This window comes from Ictalurus furcatus, chromosome 2 (genome assembly GCF_023375685.1).
Source record: "Ictalurus furcatus strain D&B chromosome 2, Billie_1.0, whole genome shotgun sequence".
In the NCBI taxonomy this organism is placed as follows: domain Eukaryota; kingdom Metazoa; phylum Chordata; class Actinopteri; order Siluriformes; family Ictaluridae; genus Ictalurus; species Ictalurus furcatus.
In genome coordinates, this window is record NC_071256.1 from 38,923,970 (window position 1) to 38,938,955 (window position 14,986).

The 14,986-nt window shown below is 42.8% G+C and overlaps 1 protein-coding gene across 5 annotated transcripts in view; it reads right to left on the reverse strand.

Moving 5' to 3' along the window:
- The window catches only part of smg1 (SMG1 nonsense mediated mRNA decay associated PI3K related kinase), a 44,800-nt gene extending 31,919 nt beyond the window's left edge, over nucleotides 1-12,881 (reverse strand). For 4 of the 5 annotated variants that reach the window (XM_053618648.1, XM_053618629.1, XM_053618623.1 and 1 more), the window contains exons 1-10: nucleotides 12,639-12,881; nucleotides 7,506-7,663; nucleotides 6,322-6,474; nucleotides 4,283-4,419; nucleotides 4,073-4,131; nucleotides 2,997-3,210; nucleotides 2,276-2,401; nucleotides 2,118-2,190; nucleotides 1,921-2,018; nucleotides 1,275-1,448 (exon numbers count right to left, since the gene is read on the reverse strand). In XM_053618648.1, coding sequence (XP_053474623.1) covers nucleotides 1,275-1,448; nucleotides 1,921-2,018; nucleotides 2,118-2,190; nucleotides 2,276-2,401; nucleotides 2,997-3,210; nucleotides 4,073-4,131; nucleotides 4,283-4,419; nucleotides 6,322-6,474; nucleotides 7,506-7,663; nucleotides 12,639-12,715 — 1,269 coding nt within the window. In that variant the 5' untranslated portion in view covers nucleotides 12,716-12,881. The remainder of the gene's footprint in view (nucleotides 1-1,274; nucleotides 1,449-1,920; nucleotides 2,019-2,117; nucleotides 2,191-2,275; nucleotides 2,402-2,996; nucleotides 3,211-4,072; nucleotides 4,132-4,282; nucleotides 4,420-6,321; nucleotides 6,475-7,505; nucleotides 7,664-12,638) is intronic. The other variant, XM_053618638.1, reaches the window with a different exon arrangement.
- Between the last annotated feature and the right edge of the window lie 2,105 nt (nucleotides 12,882-14,986).

The window sequence follows — 14,986 nt, forward strand, 5'->3', positions numbered from 1 at the left end:
GAAACATCAGATTCTCCAGTCAACTCTCTCCAGCCTAGACGTCAGCGGAACGGCTCTGCGCTGGGTGGAATCCTCTCTCTCAGACAGACCCTTCAAGGTATTGTGGAGGGAAGGAGCTTCTGAAACTCAGCAACTCTTCAACTGGCATTCCACAGGGGTCAGTTCTGGGTCCACTGCTCTTTTCTATCTACACTACATCTCTAGGGCAGGTGATTGAGTCTCATGGCTTCTCACATCATTGCTATGCTGATGACACGCAGCTCTATTTGTCCTTCCAGCCTGACGATCCATCCGTCTCTGCACGCATCTCTGCTTGCCTGTCGGACATCTCGGTCTGGATGAGCGAACACCACCTTAAGCTCAACCTGGCAAAATCTGAGCTTCTCATCATCCCATCCTGTCCCTCAATCAACCACAACCTCACTGTACAGCTCGGCTCAACCACACTCGAGCCAACCAGGACAGCCAGGAACCTTGGGGTGATTCTTGATGACGGCTTGACCTTCACCTTCCTACCTCAACTCTCTCCGGAAGGCTCAAGTTCCCTCACGCAATCTGTGATTGGTTAACGACCGACGTTTAGTAGTACCTACTCAGTGTGGCTCAAGGTCCTTTTCCAGAACCTTCAAACTAACTGTTCCTTAGTGTGGGAATGAACTTCCAACCTCGATCGCAGAATCTGTCACCATCTTCAGCTAAAGACCCACCTCTTCCGTGGGCACTTAACCAACCCCTAAAAACGCCAAACCCACAATATTTATAAAAAAATAATTAAGTAAAAAAAATGTTAAAAACCCACAACAACTTGCTCTGGCTCTTACCCCTCAATATTTCGCTTTGCTTGTATTTCCTCATTCATAAGTCGCTTTGGATAAAAGCTTCTGCTAAATGAATAAACAAACAAAATCCAAGATGGCGGAAATTTTCGCAGAGTCATACATTTTGGACGCACGATTCAAAAGTTCTAAACGTAAACACACTTCCAAATAAGGTCCAAATTTGACCCGATGGTGGCGCTAGAGGTTGGCATCACCGTAGAATTTTCCCCCACTATTAATAATCATAACACCCTTTTTAAATCATGATAATACATAAATAAATAAATAAGCGACAGAAAGTTTAACCTGCAAGTCAAGTGCATAAGAACCGGAATTTTAAACGTCGCGTAACTAAACACTCGTTCGGTGGCTTCAACGTCACGTTTCCTTCGACACGTCCGTAAGATCCGTGTAAAGGAAGTGAAATCGGATGCTGCGTACGTGCGTGATACTCACATCAGTGACGTACGCCTCGGTGATGGGCGGACCCCGGATGGGGTTGAAACGCTCCCCGATGCTGCGCACCACCGTGCTGAAGACCCGCAGCAGAGCCGCCAGTTTGGGCAGGGACACGGCGGGCGGGGGGACGTCCTCGTCTACCGCCTCTCCCGACACCACGTGGCTCAGGTCCTGACAAAACACCACGAGTCAGAACAGGAAGGAAGAAAAACACGCGTAGGCGTGGCCTGTTTTACTTCAAATGAAACAGTGAGAACTAAACACGCCTCAATCTAACCACATGAAAATCAGTTTTAAAAAAAAAAAATCAAGTGCACGGCTGCCTACAAGCATCGCGCTCGGATCAGATCAGCAACACGCGCTCGGATCAGATCAGCAACACGCGCTCGGATCAGATCAGCAACACGCGCTCACTAGACTAGCTACCGACGCTCACCGGAGACACGGCCATCTCCTCAGAGCTTTATTTATTTTTCTTCATAACGTCTCTGAAACATTTAACGAGGGGTCGAATACGACCGTAGAAGACAACCTCACCGTCGTCTTATCTATTTCTAGCGTCCCCTTTTGCCTTAGCAAGATCATTGAATATTGTACTAAATATCCGTTTGAAAAATCGTGATCTTAACAAAAACCAGGTTACCTCTGCGTATGCTTCCATGTCTTCCAGAAACTGCCCCAACAACGTCGTAGAAAAGGCCAAATCGGCCACCCAAAACTGTTCCAGACTCTGTAGCCAGCCTGTCCACACACACACACACACACACACACACACACGGGGTTTACGATACACATCTTGATAAATGAAAGCATAAACTGACACATTCTCTCTCTTCTTACCCGACACCTGCAGAGTGAGAGACTGTTTCTGTGTGTGGTCGATGTGCCACCCCACCAGGATGTCCACTGTGTCCTGAGGAGAACAAAGTCAATAATTAGCCAGGCTGTCCCCGAGCCGCGGGGCAGGGTGGGGCGGCGTGTAAACGAGCGCTGCTTACTCTGAAGTTGGTACTGAAGATGTGCGGGTAGCAGCGAGCCACCAGCAGGATGCACTTCACGCTCTGACACAGCAGCTCGGGCGTGTCCAGGTTCTCCAGAATGGACTGGAGGCTGCTCATCACCAACTGCACGGAAAAGTAAAGGATTTAAAACGGACACGGCAGAAGGACGTGCTACTAACCGCACGCGGAGGAGAGCCGGCTTCCTGATGAGCCATGTTCAAAGTACAACATCAGTACGGATTCCCGTAGCGCCGTCGTCCGATCTAGCTCCGCTACCCCACATGTGGGATGATTAATTCATGTTTTGACCAGCGACGCCATTTTAAGAACCGAACGTTCCTGTAAATATGCCTCGATAATATCTCCAGACCACCACTATTTAAAATTCATGATTAAAATACAAATAAAACCATTTTCAATTCAAAACCAGAGCTTTATCGTTATTATTTCAGAATAAACATCATACCAGTGATACCTCCATAGCATTTTTCTTTTTATCCAGACCAGGTATGAATACATGTTTTTATATATATATATATATATATATATATATATATATATATATATATATATATATATATATATATATATATATATATATATATGTATCTTTTAAACCCACATAATCATACAAAGGAGTTGTTTCACATGGTTAGAAGATTTATTTATTTAGATTGCGCAATAGCCGTCATGGACGCGTCCCGGCGCCGCACGGTACCTGCATGACGGGCGAGAACGCTTTCTTCTCCCCGGCCGTCTCCAGAGCCTTGTACACGGCCACCAGGTAGAGCAGCTTCACCTCGTCCTTACTGCAGCTGCTGAACTTCACAAACATCCACCTGAAGACCTTCTCGGCCTCGTAGCTGAGGGCGGCGCAGAGCAAACCCAGGCAGCAGGCCGCTTCCTGTCGCAGCTCATGGAGGAGTTTACTGCTGTAAACACACACGTTTTTAATGGAATAAATACGTTAAATGAACCGACCGGATACGTGAAGACCGTTTCAGGCAATCATGGACTTATTTTCATAAGCATTAAATAATTTATATACGCCATTTTATATCGTTATAGACAAAAATCCGAATAACAAACAATCTGACCCGTGTGTGAAGTTTGCTTTAAACAGATTTGTAGTATTAAAATAATAATAATAATAATAATAATAATAATAATAATAAAAAAAATACCCACAGGCAGCCGATTGAGGAGAGCATTTACATAAATTTGAATATTCATGAATGAGCAACATACTGAAGCAGTCCAAGTGGAGCGTGGAAGCTAGATAATGGCGACAATTTGTAATAAAACTTTAACACCCCAAAATTTCTGTTATTTACCTTCAATTTTTCTATCAACAATATTTACACAAACAATAAATAAACAGCTTCCTATTCACTATATACGCTCCCTACATGGGGTATAACAGCACTGTACGACCAATCAGATTCACAAACAGGTTCTGCACGCCATGTTCAGGGAAGAATTAAAGTATTGGCACCCTCAGCTTTGTTTTGGTCTCGTGAGCAGGAAAGGTGCAACAGTGTCTTGATATTTTATGGAGAGAAAAAAAACAGCGCTATAAATGTTTAAATAAAATAAAAATATTATTTTAAAAATGTATAAATAAAAACAACTAATACAATGAGCTGTGTGTGTCATTACGTAGTAGTTTCTCAGTAGAACATCGCTACAAAACACCAAAATTTAGACACCACCATGTTCTCTTTAACTCAGGGGTTTTCATATTAATCAAAAAAACTCAGCATTCTTCCAAAGATAAAAATATATATTCCACACCTTTCATTCAAAATGTCATTCAGGGTGTTCAGAATGGTATCCAACTGTTTAACCAGGACCTGTAACAAACAACCATCAGATATTACCAGAAATAATCAGAAACACATCCACCAAACCAAGCAAGATCAGCCCCAACACTACAAACGACTCAGCAGAAAACACCATCGTGTCGCTCGCAGGGACGGATTGGTGCTGGGTGCCAAAACTTACCACCTTGTTTTCGGAGTGCACGATAAGTTCCCTCATTTGTTTCAAGGTAGCCAGCCTGCGGTCCCGGTCGTCCTCCCGCGACATCCTCCGCAGAAGATTGGCGAGCCGAGACTCATCAGAATGAGCCTGCGGTCGGTCTGAGAGGGCGAGAGAGAGAGAGAGAGACAGGGCGAGAGAGAGAGACAGAGGGCGAGAGAGAGAGAGAGACGGGGGGAGAGAGAGAGAGAGACGGGGGGAGAGAGAGAGAGAGACGGGGGGAGAGAGCGAGAGAGACGGGGGGAGAGAGCGAGAGAGACGGGGGGGAGCGAGAGAGACGGGGGGGAGCGAGAGAGACGGGGAGACGGGGGGGGAGCGAGAGAGACGGGGGGAGCGAGAGAGACGGGGGGGGAGCGAGAGAGACGGGGGGGGAGCGAGAGAGACGGGGGGGAGCGAGAGAGACAGGGGGAGCGAGAGAGAGAGAGAGAGACAGGGGGAGCGAGAGAGAGAGAGACAGGAGGAGCGAGAGAGACAGGGGGAGAGAGAGAGAGAGAGACAGGGGGGGAGAGAGAGAGAGAGACGGGGGGGAGAGAGAGAGAGACGGGGGGGGAGCGAGAGAGACGGGGGGGGGAGCGAGAGAGACGGGGGGGAGCGAGAGAGACAGGGGGGAGCGAGAGAGACAGGGGGGAGCGAGAGAGACAGGGGGGAGCGAGAGAGACAGGGGGGAGCGAGAGAGAGAGAGAGACAGGGGGAGCGAGAGAGAGAGAGACAGGAGGAGCGAGAGAGACGGGGGGAGCGAGAGAGACGGGGGGAGCGAGAGAGACGGGGGGAGCGAGAGAGACGGGGGGGAGCGAGAGAGACGGGGGGGAGCGAGAGAGACGGGGGGGAGCGAGAGAGACGGGGGGGGAGAGAGGAGGAAAGGAGAGAAAAATGAGACACTCGCAGTGTTACGTCGGCGCTCTACAAGTCATGTTAAAAACTGCCGTAACAATTTAATAAACTGATTTACCAGATTATCCGTAATGCAGGTTTTTTTATTATTTAACCCCACAACGCTTTCTTGTCTGACATTAATCTCAGCTTTAGTTAAGAGGAACTAGGCTAATTAACAATAAATTAAAAAAAGGTATAAATAGGCTTTTTTTTAAATATATATAAATAACCTGGCAGATATGTAGAACACGAACGACGGATTACACCATAAGCAAAAGCGTGTTAAGTCGCCGTTTGGATGCACTTCCTGTCAGTCCTTTTATAGACTCTCGATCACCGTAGATCCTGGGGGTGGAGTTTCATGAATGTGGGCGGGAACCGTTAAAACGTCAAACGCTAATCAAACCTCGTCTGTACAGGATTTCAAGTCGGTGAAATCACATTCGCACGAAATAGTTCCGCACGCTCTCTCTCAGGGATGTTCGTTGTACTCGCGTTCGATTCACCTGAACCGAAGACGGCCGTGAACCAACACACGTCGCGATGACGTCACGTGATGCGTCTCGGCCCGAAGCCGCGGTAATTTTGAAAAATTCCAAGCTGTGACAAATACTGCGGAGTTTCCTCGAGTTTACGTTTCACTGTGCGATCGCTAAACCCTGGAAGGACTGACTAATCTCGAAAAAAAAAACAAGCACTAATCTTAATAATGCAGCTTTATGTAGGAGTGCAGTATTTACAGACATGTTTCACTACTTACTATTATTATTATTATTATTATTATTATTATTAACCAAATGATTTCCTTAAAACTAGAGACGCGTCATCTTTATGCACTGGAACTTGATGTACAACTGCAGCCTGTACACTCTATCCCATTAGGTCCACTATTGTAGAATTTCTCACACACACACACACACACTATTCATAACACTAACTATTTTGATTGTGCTCTTGTGATAAAATTGATTTTATAATTCTGTGAGATTTCCTGCACGTGTAGTGTGCTAAATAATCTGTATTTAACTTTGCAAGCTGTTTGTGTTTATTTATAGTCTTGTGTACAGTGTGTTTGTATTGTCCTGTAGGGGTGTGTGTGTGTGTGTGTGTGTGTGTGTGTTCACACCCACCCTGTGATTTCCTCATGTCCTTTGTAGCTAAAGCACGGTGTCCATGCTGAAAACTGGGTAAATCCGCCGTCACATCGTTGATCCTCAACTCTTGCCCCAGCGACTTCCAACCAAATGTATTTTCACCGTGGCCTCCATCAACGTCATACACACCTGACAGTTATTTTAAAAACAAGACAAAACAGAGACTCGTGTTCAAAGTGCACCGTGCACACTCGGGTGACTTCGGGGCTTTCCGAGCTCTGCAGCAATTTCAGTTTCATTCACCGTCAGGATCTGTTCTTACAGGTTTCATCCACACCACGAGTCAGTCACGTCTGACTCAGGACGTCTGCAACACGTCTCGTCGCACGTGTTACACTCTCGCATCCGGACACCGACACTCCCGCAGGAGGAGAGCGCTTCTGTCCGGAGCCCTGATGTTCCGTTAGGTATTTACGGACGCGTCGGTGATCGAACTAGTCGTTATTTATAGAAAAATAAAAGCTCATGACGTATTTACGAGTCCGCCGTCATTATAACGCCTCCTTTAAACCGCCCATTTTAAAACATATCCCTCAATAAAGACATCAATACGTGATCAACACATGCATCAGTGTCGCATTTCATGATTTCTATTACAAACATTATCGTCTCACGGGATTTATCGCTAGAATTAAAAGACACATTAAACCCTGCGATAAATCTTTAAATAAAAAGGTTTAGACGTTATACGTATGAGCTGATTTAATGATTTATTTACTCATTTATGAGGACCTCTATCGAATGATTGTATAATTTACACATGGAGAAGTTTACAGAGTTATCAGCTCCTTTAGTTAAGACACTGAATTGAATTGTCTGCCTGTTTAATGCTAAATGTTTATTATAAACGTGTACGTACAAAAATAAACGCATTTACAGGTTAAGACACCGATTTAGGTTTTTACTAAATGACGTATTTCGTGGCGAGCTCGACGATGGAGTTCGGAGGACAGAGAAACTCAAATTTAAAGTGTGATTTAGATCATAAACGTTTCTGATCGTTAAACGTCGGATATAAGGAGAGCTCCCGAGTTCCCCGATCCGCGTGTCCTTATTTTAAACATCCGAGGATTTACGGTTCGGGTGTTTTGAGCTGATCGGTTCCTGTAAGCGGAGTGAGTGAGGTGCACACACACACACACACACACACACACACACACCTCCTTCTTCCAGCGAGCCGTGAGTGGTGTAGGAGTCATGGTGCAGCGGCGGCGTTCCCGGCTGCTCGGACGGCGCAGGATCGTAAACAGCTGCTGAACTGTGCTCTCTGGACACACTGCACTTCACACCTTCCTGGCTGGCTGACGTGCTGTCGCTTCTGAAACACACACCCGAGCACAGACAAGGTCAGGGAGTGCGTTTACATACACCTCACTACCCCCCACCCCATGCACGTTTCAGTAAAACCCGGTCCAGCGTCGCCTCACTCGGTCAGCGAGCAGCTAGTCCTGCCCTGTGATTGGTCAGGAGGTGGTGATAAATGTTCAAGAACAGAACTACCGACAGTAACGCAGCTGCCAATCACACAGTTTCCATAGAAACGTCTCACCCGCAGGGACGTGAACAGCAGACGGTGTTTATTTAAACGTTTAATGGAAGGAGTCTCCAGTATCGGCGCTTTGTAACAAGCGGCGGTGAAGCTGTGGATCGGACATGCTCAAAAAGAGAAGACAGGGAGCTGAGAGAAGGAAAGAAAGATTGACAAAAATACATAAACAACTAAATAGCCGAATAACTGAAAAGGAAAAGAATAATTTTACTGAAAGAGGGAAGAACGTACGGCTCAAAGAAAGAAAGAACGAACAACTTACTGAAAGTTAGAAAGAAAGAAAGACTGAATAAAATAACTGAAAGAACAGACATGAAAGAAAAAGAACCGGAAGGAACAAAGAATTAGTTGCGAGAAAGAAAGGAAAGACAAGAAAAAGAAAGCACAAGCAACTGGGGGGAAAAAGAGAAGGGTAGAGGAAAAAAAGAAATCAAGAAGGTTCAGAAAGAATAAAGACAGAAAGAAAGCTAAAAGAGAAACGTTAAAGTCCTCCTGTGAAGTGAAAACTTTTGCACTTGGGACTTTCCCAAAACAAACACACACCCCCCCCCCCACTTCTCTCTTTCTTTCTTTCTTTCTCTCTCTTTCCCTGAAGTGAAACTGAAGCTAGTCCTGAACAGCAGAATCAACTCCTCACCTGCTGTTACACACATCCTCCTCTTCCCCTCAGCACCTTCATCCTCAGGCTCCATCCTTCCTTCCTTTATAGTAATCATCTAAATTAAACAGTTAGCTGAGCGCACTTCTCAGCGCTAGCAAAGCTCAACAACCAAATGACGCGAAACTCCCCGTTTTCAATCCGTTACACTATTTGAAAAACACTGTTCATCTTCACCGCTTAAACCGTCTTATTAATATCCAAACTCCCTTATTCGTCTATTGACATGCGTCAAAATAAACACAATAAATCAGCTAGCTAGCTAGTATCTCTGCCATAAACCATACCGAACTAGCATGCTAGCGGTGTTTGCGTTCATATCATTTACAGTGCTAGCTTGCTAATAAGCGAAACCCATTTCTAAAAAAACATTTTCATTTGAATGTAATTACTCACATAACAGGGAATAGTTACACAGTGAACTAGATAACTAGTTATCTACACTGGAATAAAGTTGGTTTGTTCCATATTCACAGATATGCAGAAATTAAGGGACCGTCTCTAAAGTTACATACGACATCGTTAAACACGATTCTAACTTCAATAGCATTTGAAGGGAATGACTTACAGTCATATAACCCACTGTAAAGTGTTCATCTAGGTGTCAGGTATAACACACACCTGTTAGATTTTTCATATTTAACCCTACAATGCATGAACCAAAAAAACCTCCCGAATGCATAACAGGGGTCAAAGTGACCCGTACTGGATTGAATGGTTTTCTTCAAAAAACAGATGCCCTGTTAATGAATTTCTTTACATATATGTAAATATATAAGATATATATATTTTTTTTTTTACATATATATTTACACACATACATATATACACACACACACATACACATACACACTCACACACAGTATCTCACAAAAGTGAGTACACCCCTCAGATTTTTGTAAATATTTGATATCTTTTCATGTGACAACACTGAAGAAATGACACTTTGCTACAATGTAAAGTAGTGAGTGTACAGCTTGTGTAACAGTGTAAATTTGCCGTCCCCTCAAAATAACTCAACACACAGACATTAATGTCTAAACCGCTGACAACAAAAGTGAGTACACCCCTAAGTGAAAATGTACAAATTGGGCCCAATTAGCCATTTTCCCTCCCCGGTGTCATGTGACCTGTTAGTGTTACAAGGTGTCAGGTGTGAATGGGGAGCAGGTGTGTTAAATTTGGTGTCATCGCTCTCACACTCCCTCATACTGGTCACTGGAAGTTCAACGTGGCACCTCATGGTAAAGAACTCTCTGAGGATCTGAAAAAAAGAATTGTTGCTCTACATAAAGATGGCCTAGGCTATAAGAAGATTGCCAAGACCCTGACACTGAGCTGCAGCACGGTGGCCAAGACCATACAGCAGTTTAACAGGACAGGTTCCACTCAGAACAGGCCTCGCCATGGTCCACCAAAGAAGTTGAGTGCACGTGCTCAGCGTCATATCCAGAGGTTGTGTTTGGGAAATAGACGTACGAGTGCTGCCGGCATTGCTGCAGAGGTTGAAGGGGTGGGGTGTCAGCCTGTCAGTGCTCAGACCATACGCTGCACACTGCATCAAACTGGTCTGCATGGCTGTCATCCCAGAAGGAAGCGTCTTCTAAAGATGATGCACAAGAAAGCCCGAAACAGTTTGCTGAAGACAAGCAGACTAAGGACATGGATTACTGGAACCATGTCCTGTGGTCTGATGAGACCAAGATAAACTTATTTGGTTCAGATGGTGTCAAGCGTGTGTGGTGGCAACCAGGTGAGGAGTACAAAGACGAGTGTGTCTTGCCTGCAGTCAAGCATGGTGGTGGGAGTGTCATGGTCTGGGGCTGCATGAGTGCTGCCGGCACTGGGGAGCTACAGTTCATTGAGGGAACCATGAATACCAACATGTACTGTGACATACTGAAGCAGAGCATGATCCCCTCCCTTCGGAGACTGGGCCGCAGGGCAGCATTCCAGCATGATAACGACCCCAAACACACCTCCAAGATGACCACTGCCTTGCTAAAGAAGCTGAGGGTGAAGGTGATGGACTGGCCAAGCATGTCTCCAGACCTAACCCCTATTGAGCATCTGTGGGGTATCCTCAAATGGAAGGTGGACGAGCACAAGGTCTCTAACATCCACCAGCTCCGTGATGTCATGGAGGAGTGGAAGAGGACTCCAGTGGAACCTGTGAAGCTCTGGTGAACTCCATGCCCCAGAGGGTTAAGGCAGTGCTGGACAATAATGGTGGCCACACAAAATATTGACACTTTGGGCCCAATTTGGACATTTTGACTTAGGGGTGTACTCACTTTTGTTGCCAGCGGTTTAGACATTAATGTCTGTGTGTTGAGTTATTTTGACGGAACAGCAAATTTACACTGTTACACAAGCTGTACACTCACTACTTTACATTGTAGCAAAGTGTCATTTCTTCAGTGTTGTCACATGAAAAGATATAATCTAATATTTACAAAAATGTGAGGGGTGTACTCACTTTTGTGAGATACTGTGTGTGTGTGTATGAATAATATACTGTGTTCCTCATACCCGACACCCAGATGAACACTTTACAGTTGGTTGTGTGACTGTAAGTCATTCCCTTCAAATACTACTGAGATTTAAATTATGGTATATTGTGTGTATGGTCCCATTCTGCAGTGAAATTCATGTCTAATTTAAATGTGATTTAATAGTTTATTTTATTAAATATGAAAAATCTAACAGGTGCGTGTTATACCTGACACCTAGATGAACACTTTACAGTGGGTTATATGACTGTAAGTCATTCCCTTCAAATGCTATTGAAGTTAGAATCGTGTTCAACAATGTCGTATGTAACTTTACAGACGGTCCCTTAATCTCCGGGAATATCGAACGTTAAAGCAACTTTATTCCAGTGTAATCTAGAGAGTTTAACGTCGACACGACAGCTAGCTAAAGCTAACTAAACCTGCACGCGCTACCCAACTACCTAGCCGAATTTAGATATCCAATTATCGGTCTATAATTGTTCTTTAAACGACTTCCAAGTCACACCATCAGCTTCGAAAGCTACGTTTGTGCGAACTTAAAACGTTAAATGTTATTAAAATTTGAACAATTCAACAAAAAAAAAAGTCCCAACACGTGAGAACCAATGCTAGCTTAGCTAACTGGCTAACCCGCTAACTTCAGCCGTCAATACGCGGCACCTTCTGACGCGCTAGCACTAGCCTAGCCAACAAACAACAAACCAAGTTACTTTTGCATTAAACCTTTTTCGTTTTTAATCCATTATCAAAGCTGTAAATATTTTGTAAATCTAGAAAAAAAACATACAAGTTTATTTGAACTGATTAAAGGGGTGTCTGCTTACTGACGGTTAAGTGTATTTATTTTGGGTAAACGTCAAATTTTATTAATTCACTAGTTTACACATTAATAATTAGATTAATTAGTTATATTTCATATTACAGCGGATCGAATTTAACTCATAAATCTGTATATTAACGTCACTGAACTTTTATTAAATATAGCCGTTTCTCATAAAAATGCAGACAGCGGCTCAGTCTCAAACACGTCGACTTTTAAACACGTAATGGACTAGATCGAGTGCACGAGCGATGTACGCTATTCCCCAAGTAGTGCACTTGTGTAGGGAAGAGTGGATCCGTTTAGGACTCCGCCCACAGATAAGGTTTACTAACAACCGCGGAAACGGTTCCTCTGATCGTAATAGATTATTGTACATCCAGATTACAAGTGTAATTACAAAATTATTTACCAATAGTTTGTTAACGATATCGTTAATGTCTGACTAAATGGTTTGCTCAATACTAGCTAACAAGCTAACCTTGTTGGGGGGGGGGGTGAAAATGCATCGCTACATATCTTTCGCTAGCAGACGATGTTTATAGTTAGCTAACTATTAAAATAATTATCAATCATTTTAACCAGGTGCGCGTGCAGTTATATAGTTTTAGACGACTCGTATTAAAAGCACGACAGTATATCGAGTTCACCCAGGGAGAACGCTGTCAATTCGGCGGGGGGGGGGAAAGTAGGCCTCGCTGAATCCCCGCGCTTGCGTACAAAGCTCCCCAATGACGGAGCGATACCAACCTGGGCTGCCAGTCATTCCAGTTCCGGTGCAGTTTATGGGCGCTGCTAAGCCGAGACCCGAGGGCTTTGCGGCTCATTACCTTCGCCAGGACTGCATGACCCGCTTCACCACGGGGAAACGTCCACTGAGTCTGACCGAACTTCAAGTGTTTAATCTATACCGAGTCGTAAACTGTTAAAACGCGAATCAAACAAGCCAAGAACCAGCGCCGTGTTTGAAAAGTGCGAGCAATGCGGCCTGACCCTCCCCTCTATTTCTGCGGTCGTGTGTGAGCGCTTCACCGCGCCGCAGCAGTGACACCTAGCGGTCAGGACGTGTCTGTGCACCTCTCCGCCTCAGCTCCAGTACACCTAAACTACACAGACATGAATGAATGTAGGATTGTTACAGAACTCTGTTGTTCGATATTTATAATTCATTTTCATAAATAATCAAAGTCTTGATCGGACTTGCCTCTTTACCTGCTTTACTCTCTGTGCTGTTTTTCAAAATCACCTTGTGGACTTGTGTACACTTATTAATGCCAGGTATGCAAGAGTTACATCCGGGGATTTCCCCAGGAATTTACCTGACTCTTACATGTTGTTGTTTTTGTGTGTTACACGAACAAAACCTTATTCTTTTACTCAATAATTAATTGACCGTTTTATCTTACAGTTTAACACTACCACTACGACTACTACTACTTCTTTTTCGACTTTTCTTTCTATTTCCACTTTAACAACAACAACAACAACAACAACAACAACGATACCCTGCTGAAAAAAACAATAGAAACCCTCATAGAATTTGTAATGGTTTTAATGGTTATAATAGGAATTGTATTGGTTTTAAATATCAACTCTAATGGTCCCTGCAGGTTTCTACTGGTATTTTGTTGCCTTCTATTGATGGCATGTTATGTCTAGTGGAGACCATTAAGGACCAGTAATAGCATTGGTAATGGTTTTCATGGTTAGCTGATGGTCTGTAATGGTAATTGTAGTAGAACGTTAGAATTTCTGTGATATTTTCTACTGGGGTTTTTTCAGCAGAATAATAATAATAATAATAATAATAATAATAATAATAATAATAAACGTAACAATAAGGAAAGTTGAAAAGCTTGTAATAATGATAAGAAGATTATTTATATTTTCTACTTTATTCATTTTTTTAAATAAACCCTTTTGGATTTTTTAAAAAGTATTTTAAAGGTTATAAACTGTATAAATTTAAGAGAAAACATGAAAATGTGTGTTAGTACAAAAAAGATAGGGAAATGTTTAAATACAACTTTGTTAGAAGTTCAGTGCTCTGGGTATAAACAACAAAATATCCATTCTTTTATTTGTTCTTTTTTCATTCAATCATTCTTACAAATTATTATTATTATTTTTTTAATTGTTTTAATTCTTCAGGTCCGGAGATGAGTGCCTTCAAGTTCCATACTTTTTCAGAAGTTCTTGCACAAGATCCCTTAGGAAGAAGAAGAAGAAGAAGAAGAAGAAGAAGAATGAAACGAAACAGAATAAAGGAAATGCAAAGTATTTTAATCCAAAACTTATTTTCAAACTTTAAAAAAGTGAAAAAAAAAGCTCATAGGAAATTTTAAACTAGCTTTTCAAATGATCATACACCCGAGTGTCCCATCCTGCTCTGGTTCTTCTCTGTAATCTACATGCTGAAGGCTTGAGGGCTGCGAGTGACGTTTTTCAGGTGAAAAACATTACGCATATCAGTCCGAAGGTGTTTATTAGATCCAGTATTATAATGAGATCAAATCCCAAAATGAATAATGTTCAGCCAGTTTTAAAGAAATGACCAAAGATCATCGTGGTGGATTTTGTTTGTTTCATGTATTAGTTTGGGGTTTTCTAAAAGACAGTGTGTTACCTGTGAGGTATCTCGTCTAAAAAAGATACGTCGAGTTCGCTCCGGAAAATATTGGCACCCTTGGTAAAGTTATAGCTCAAATGTCTTTGTGGTTAACGGGCTTCATGTCACACGGGAAATGAGAGAAATCCAAACTGTAATTATGTAAATCAAGCCGAGATCGTCTCTACGAAGGGCGCCAATAGTTTTGCAACACATTTTATGAAGTGAATGGATAACATGTGCAGATTTTATTCCAAAACATCATTATATTTAATCCTGTGCTCATTATATATTGAATGTAATGATTATTACTGACTTTGTGTCTTAGATGTTAATTAAAGAAGCTACAATGGACATATTTACATGTTTACATAAATATATATTTACATATTCACATATTTATATATCTAGAGGTTTACATATTTATATATGTACTCATTTACATATATATTTACATATTCACATAGTTATATATTTACATGTTTACATA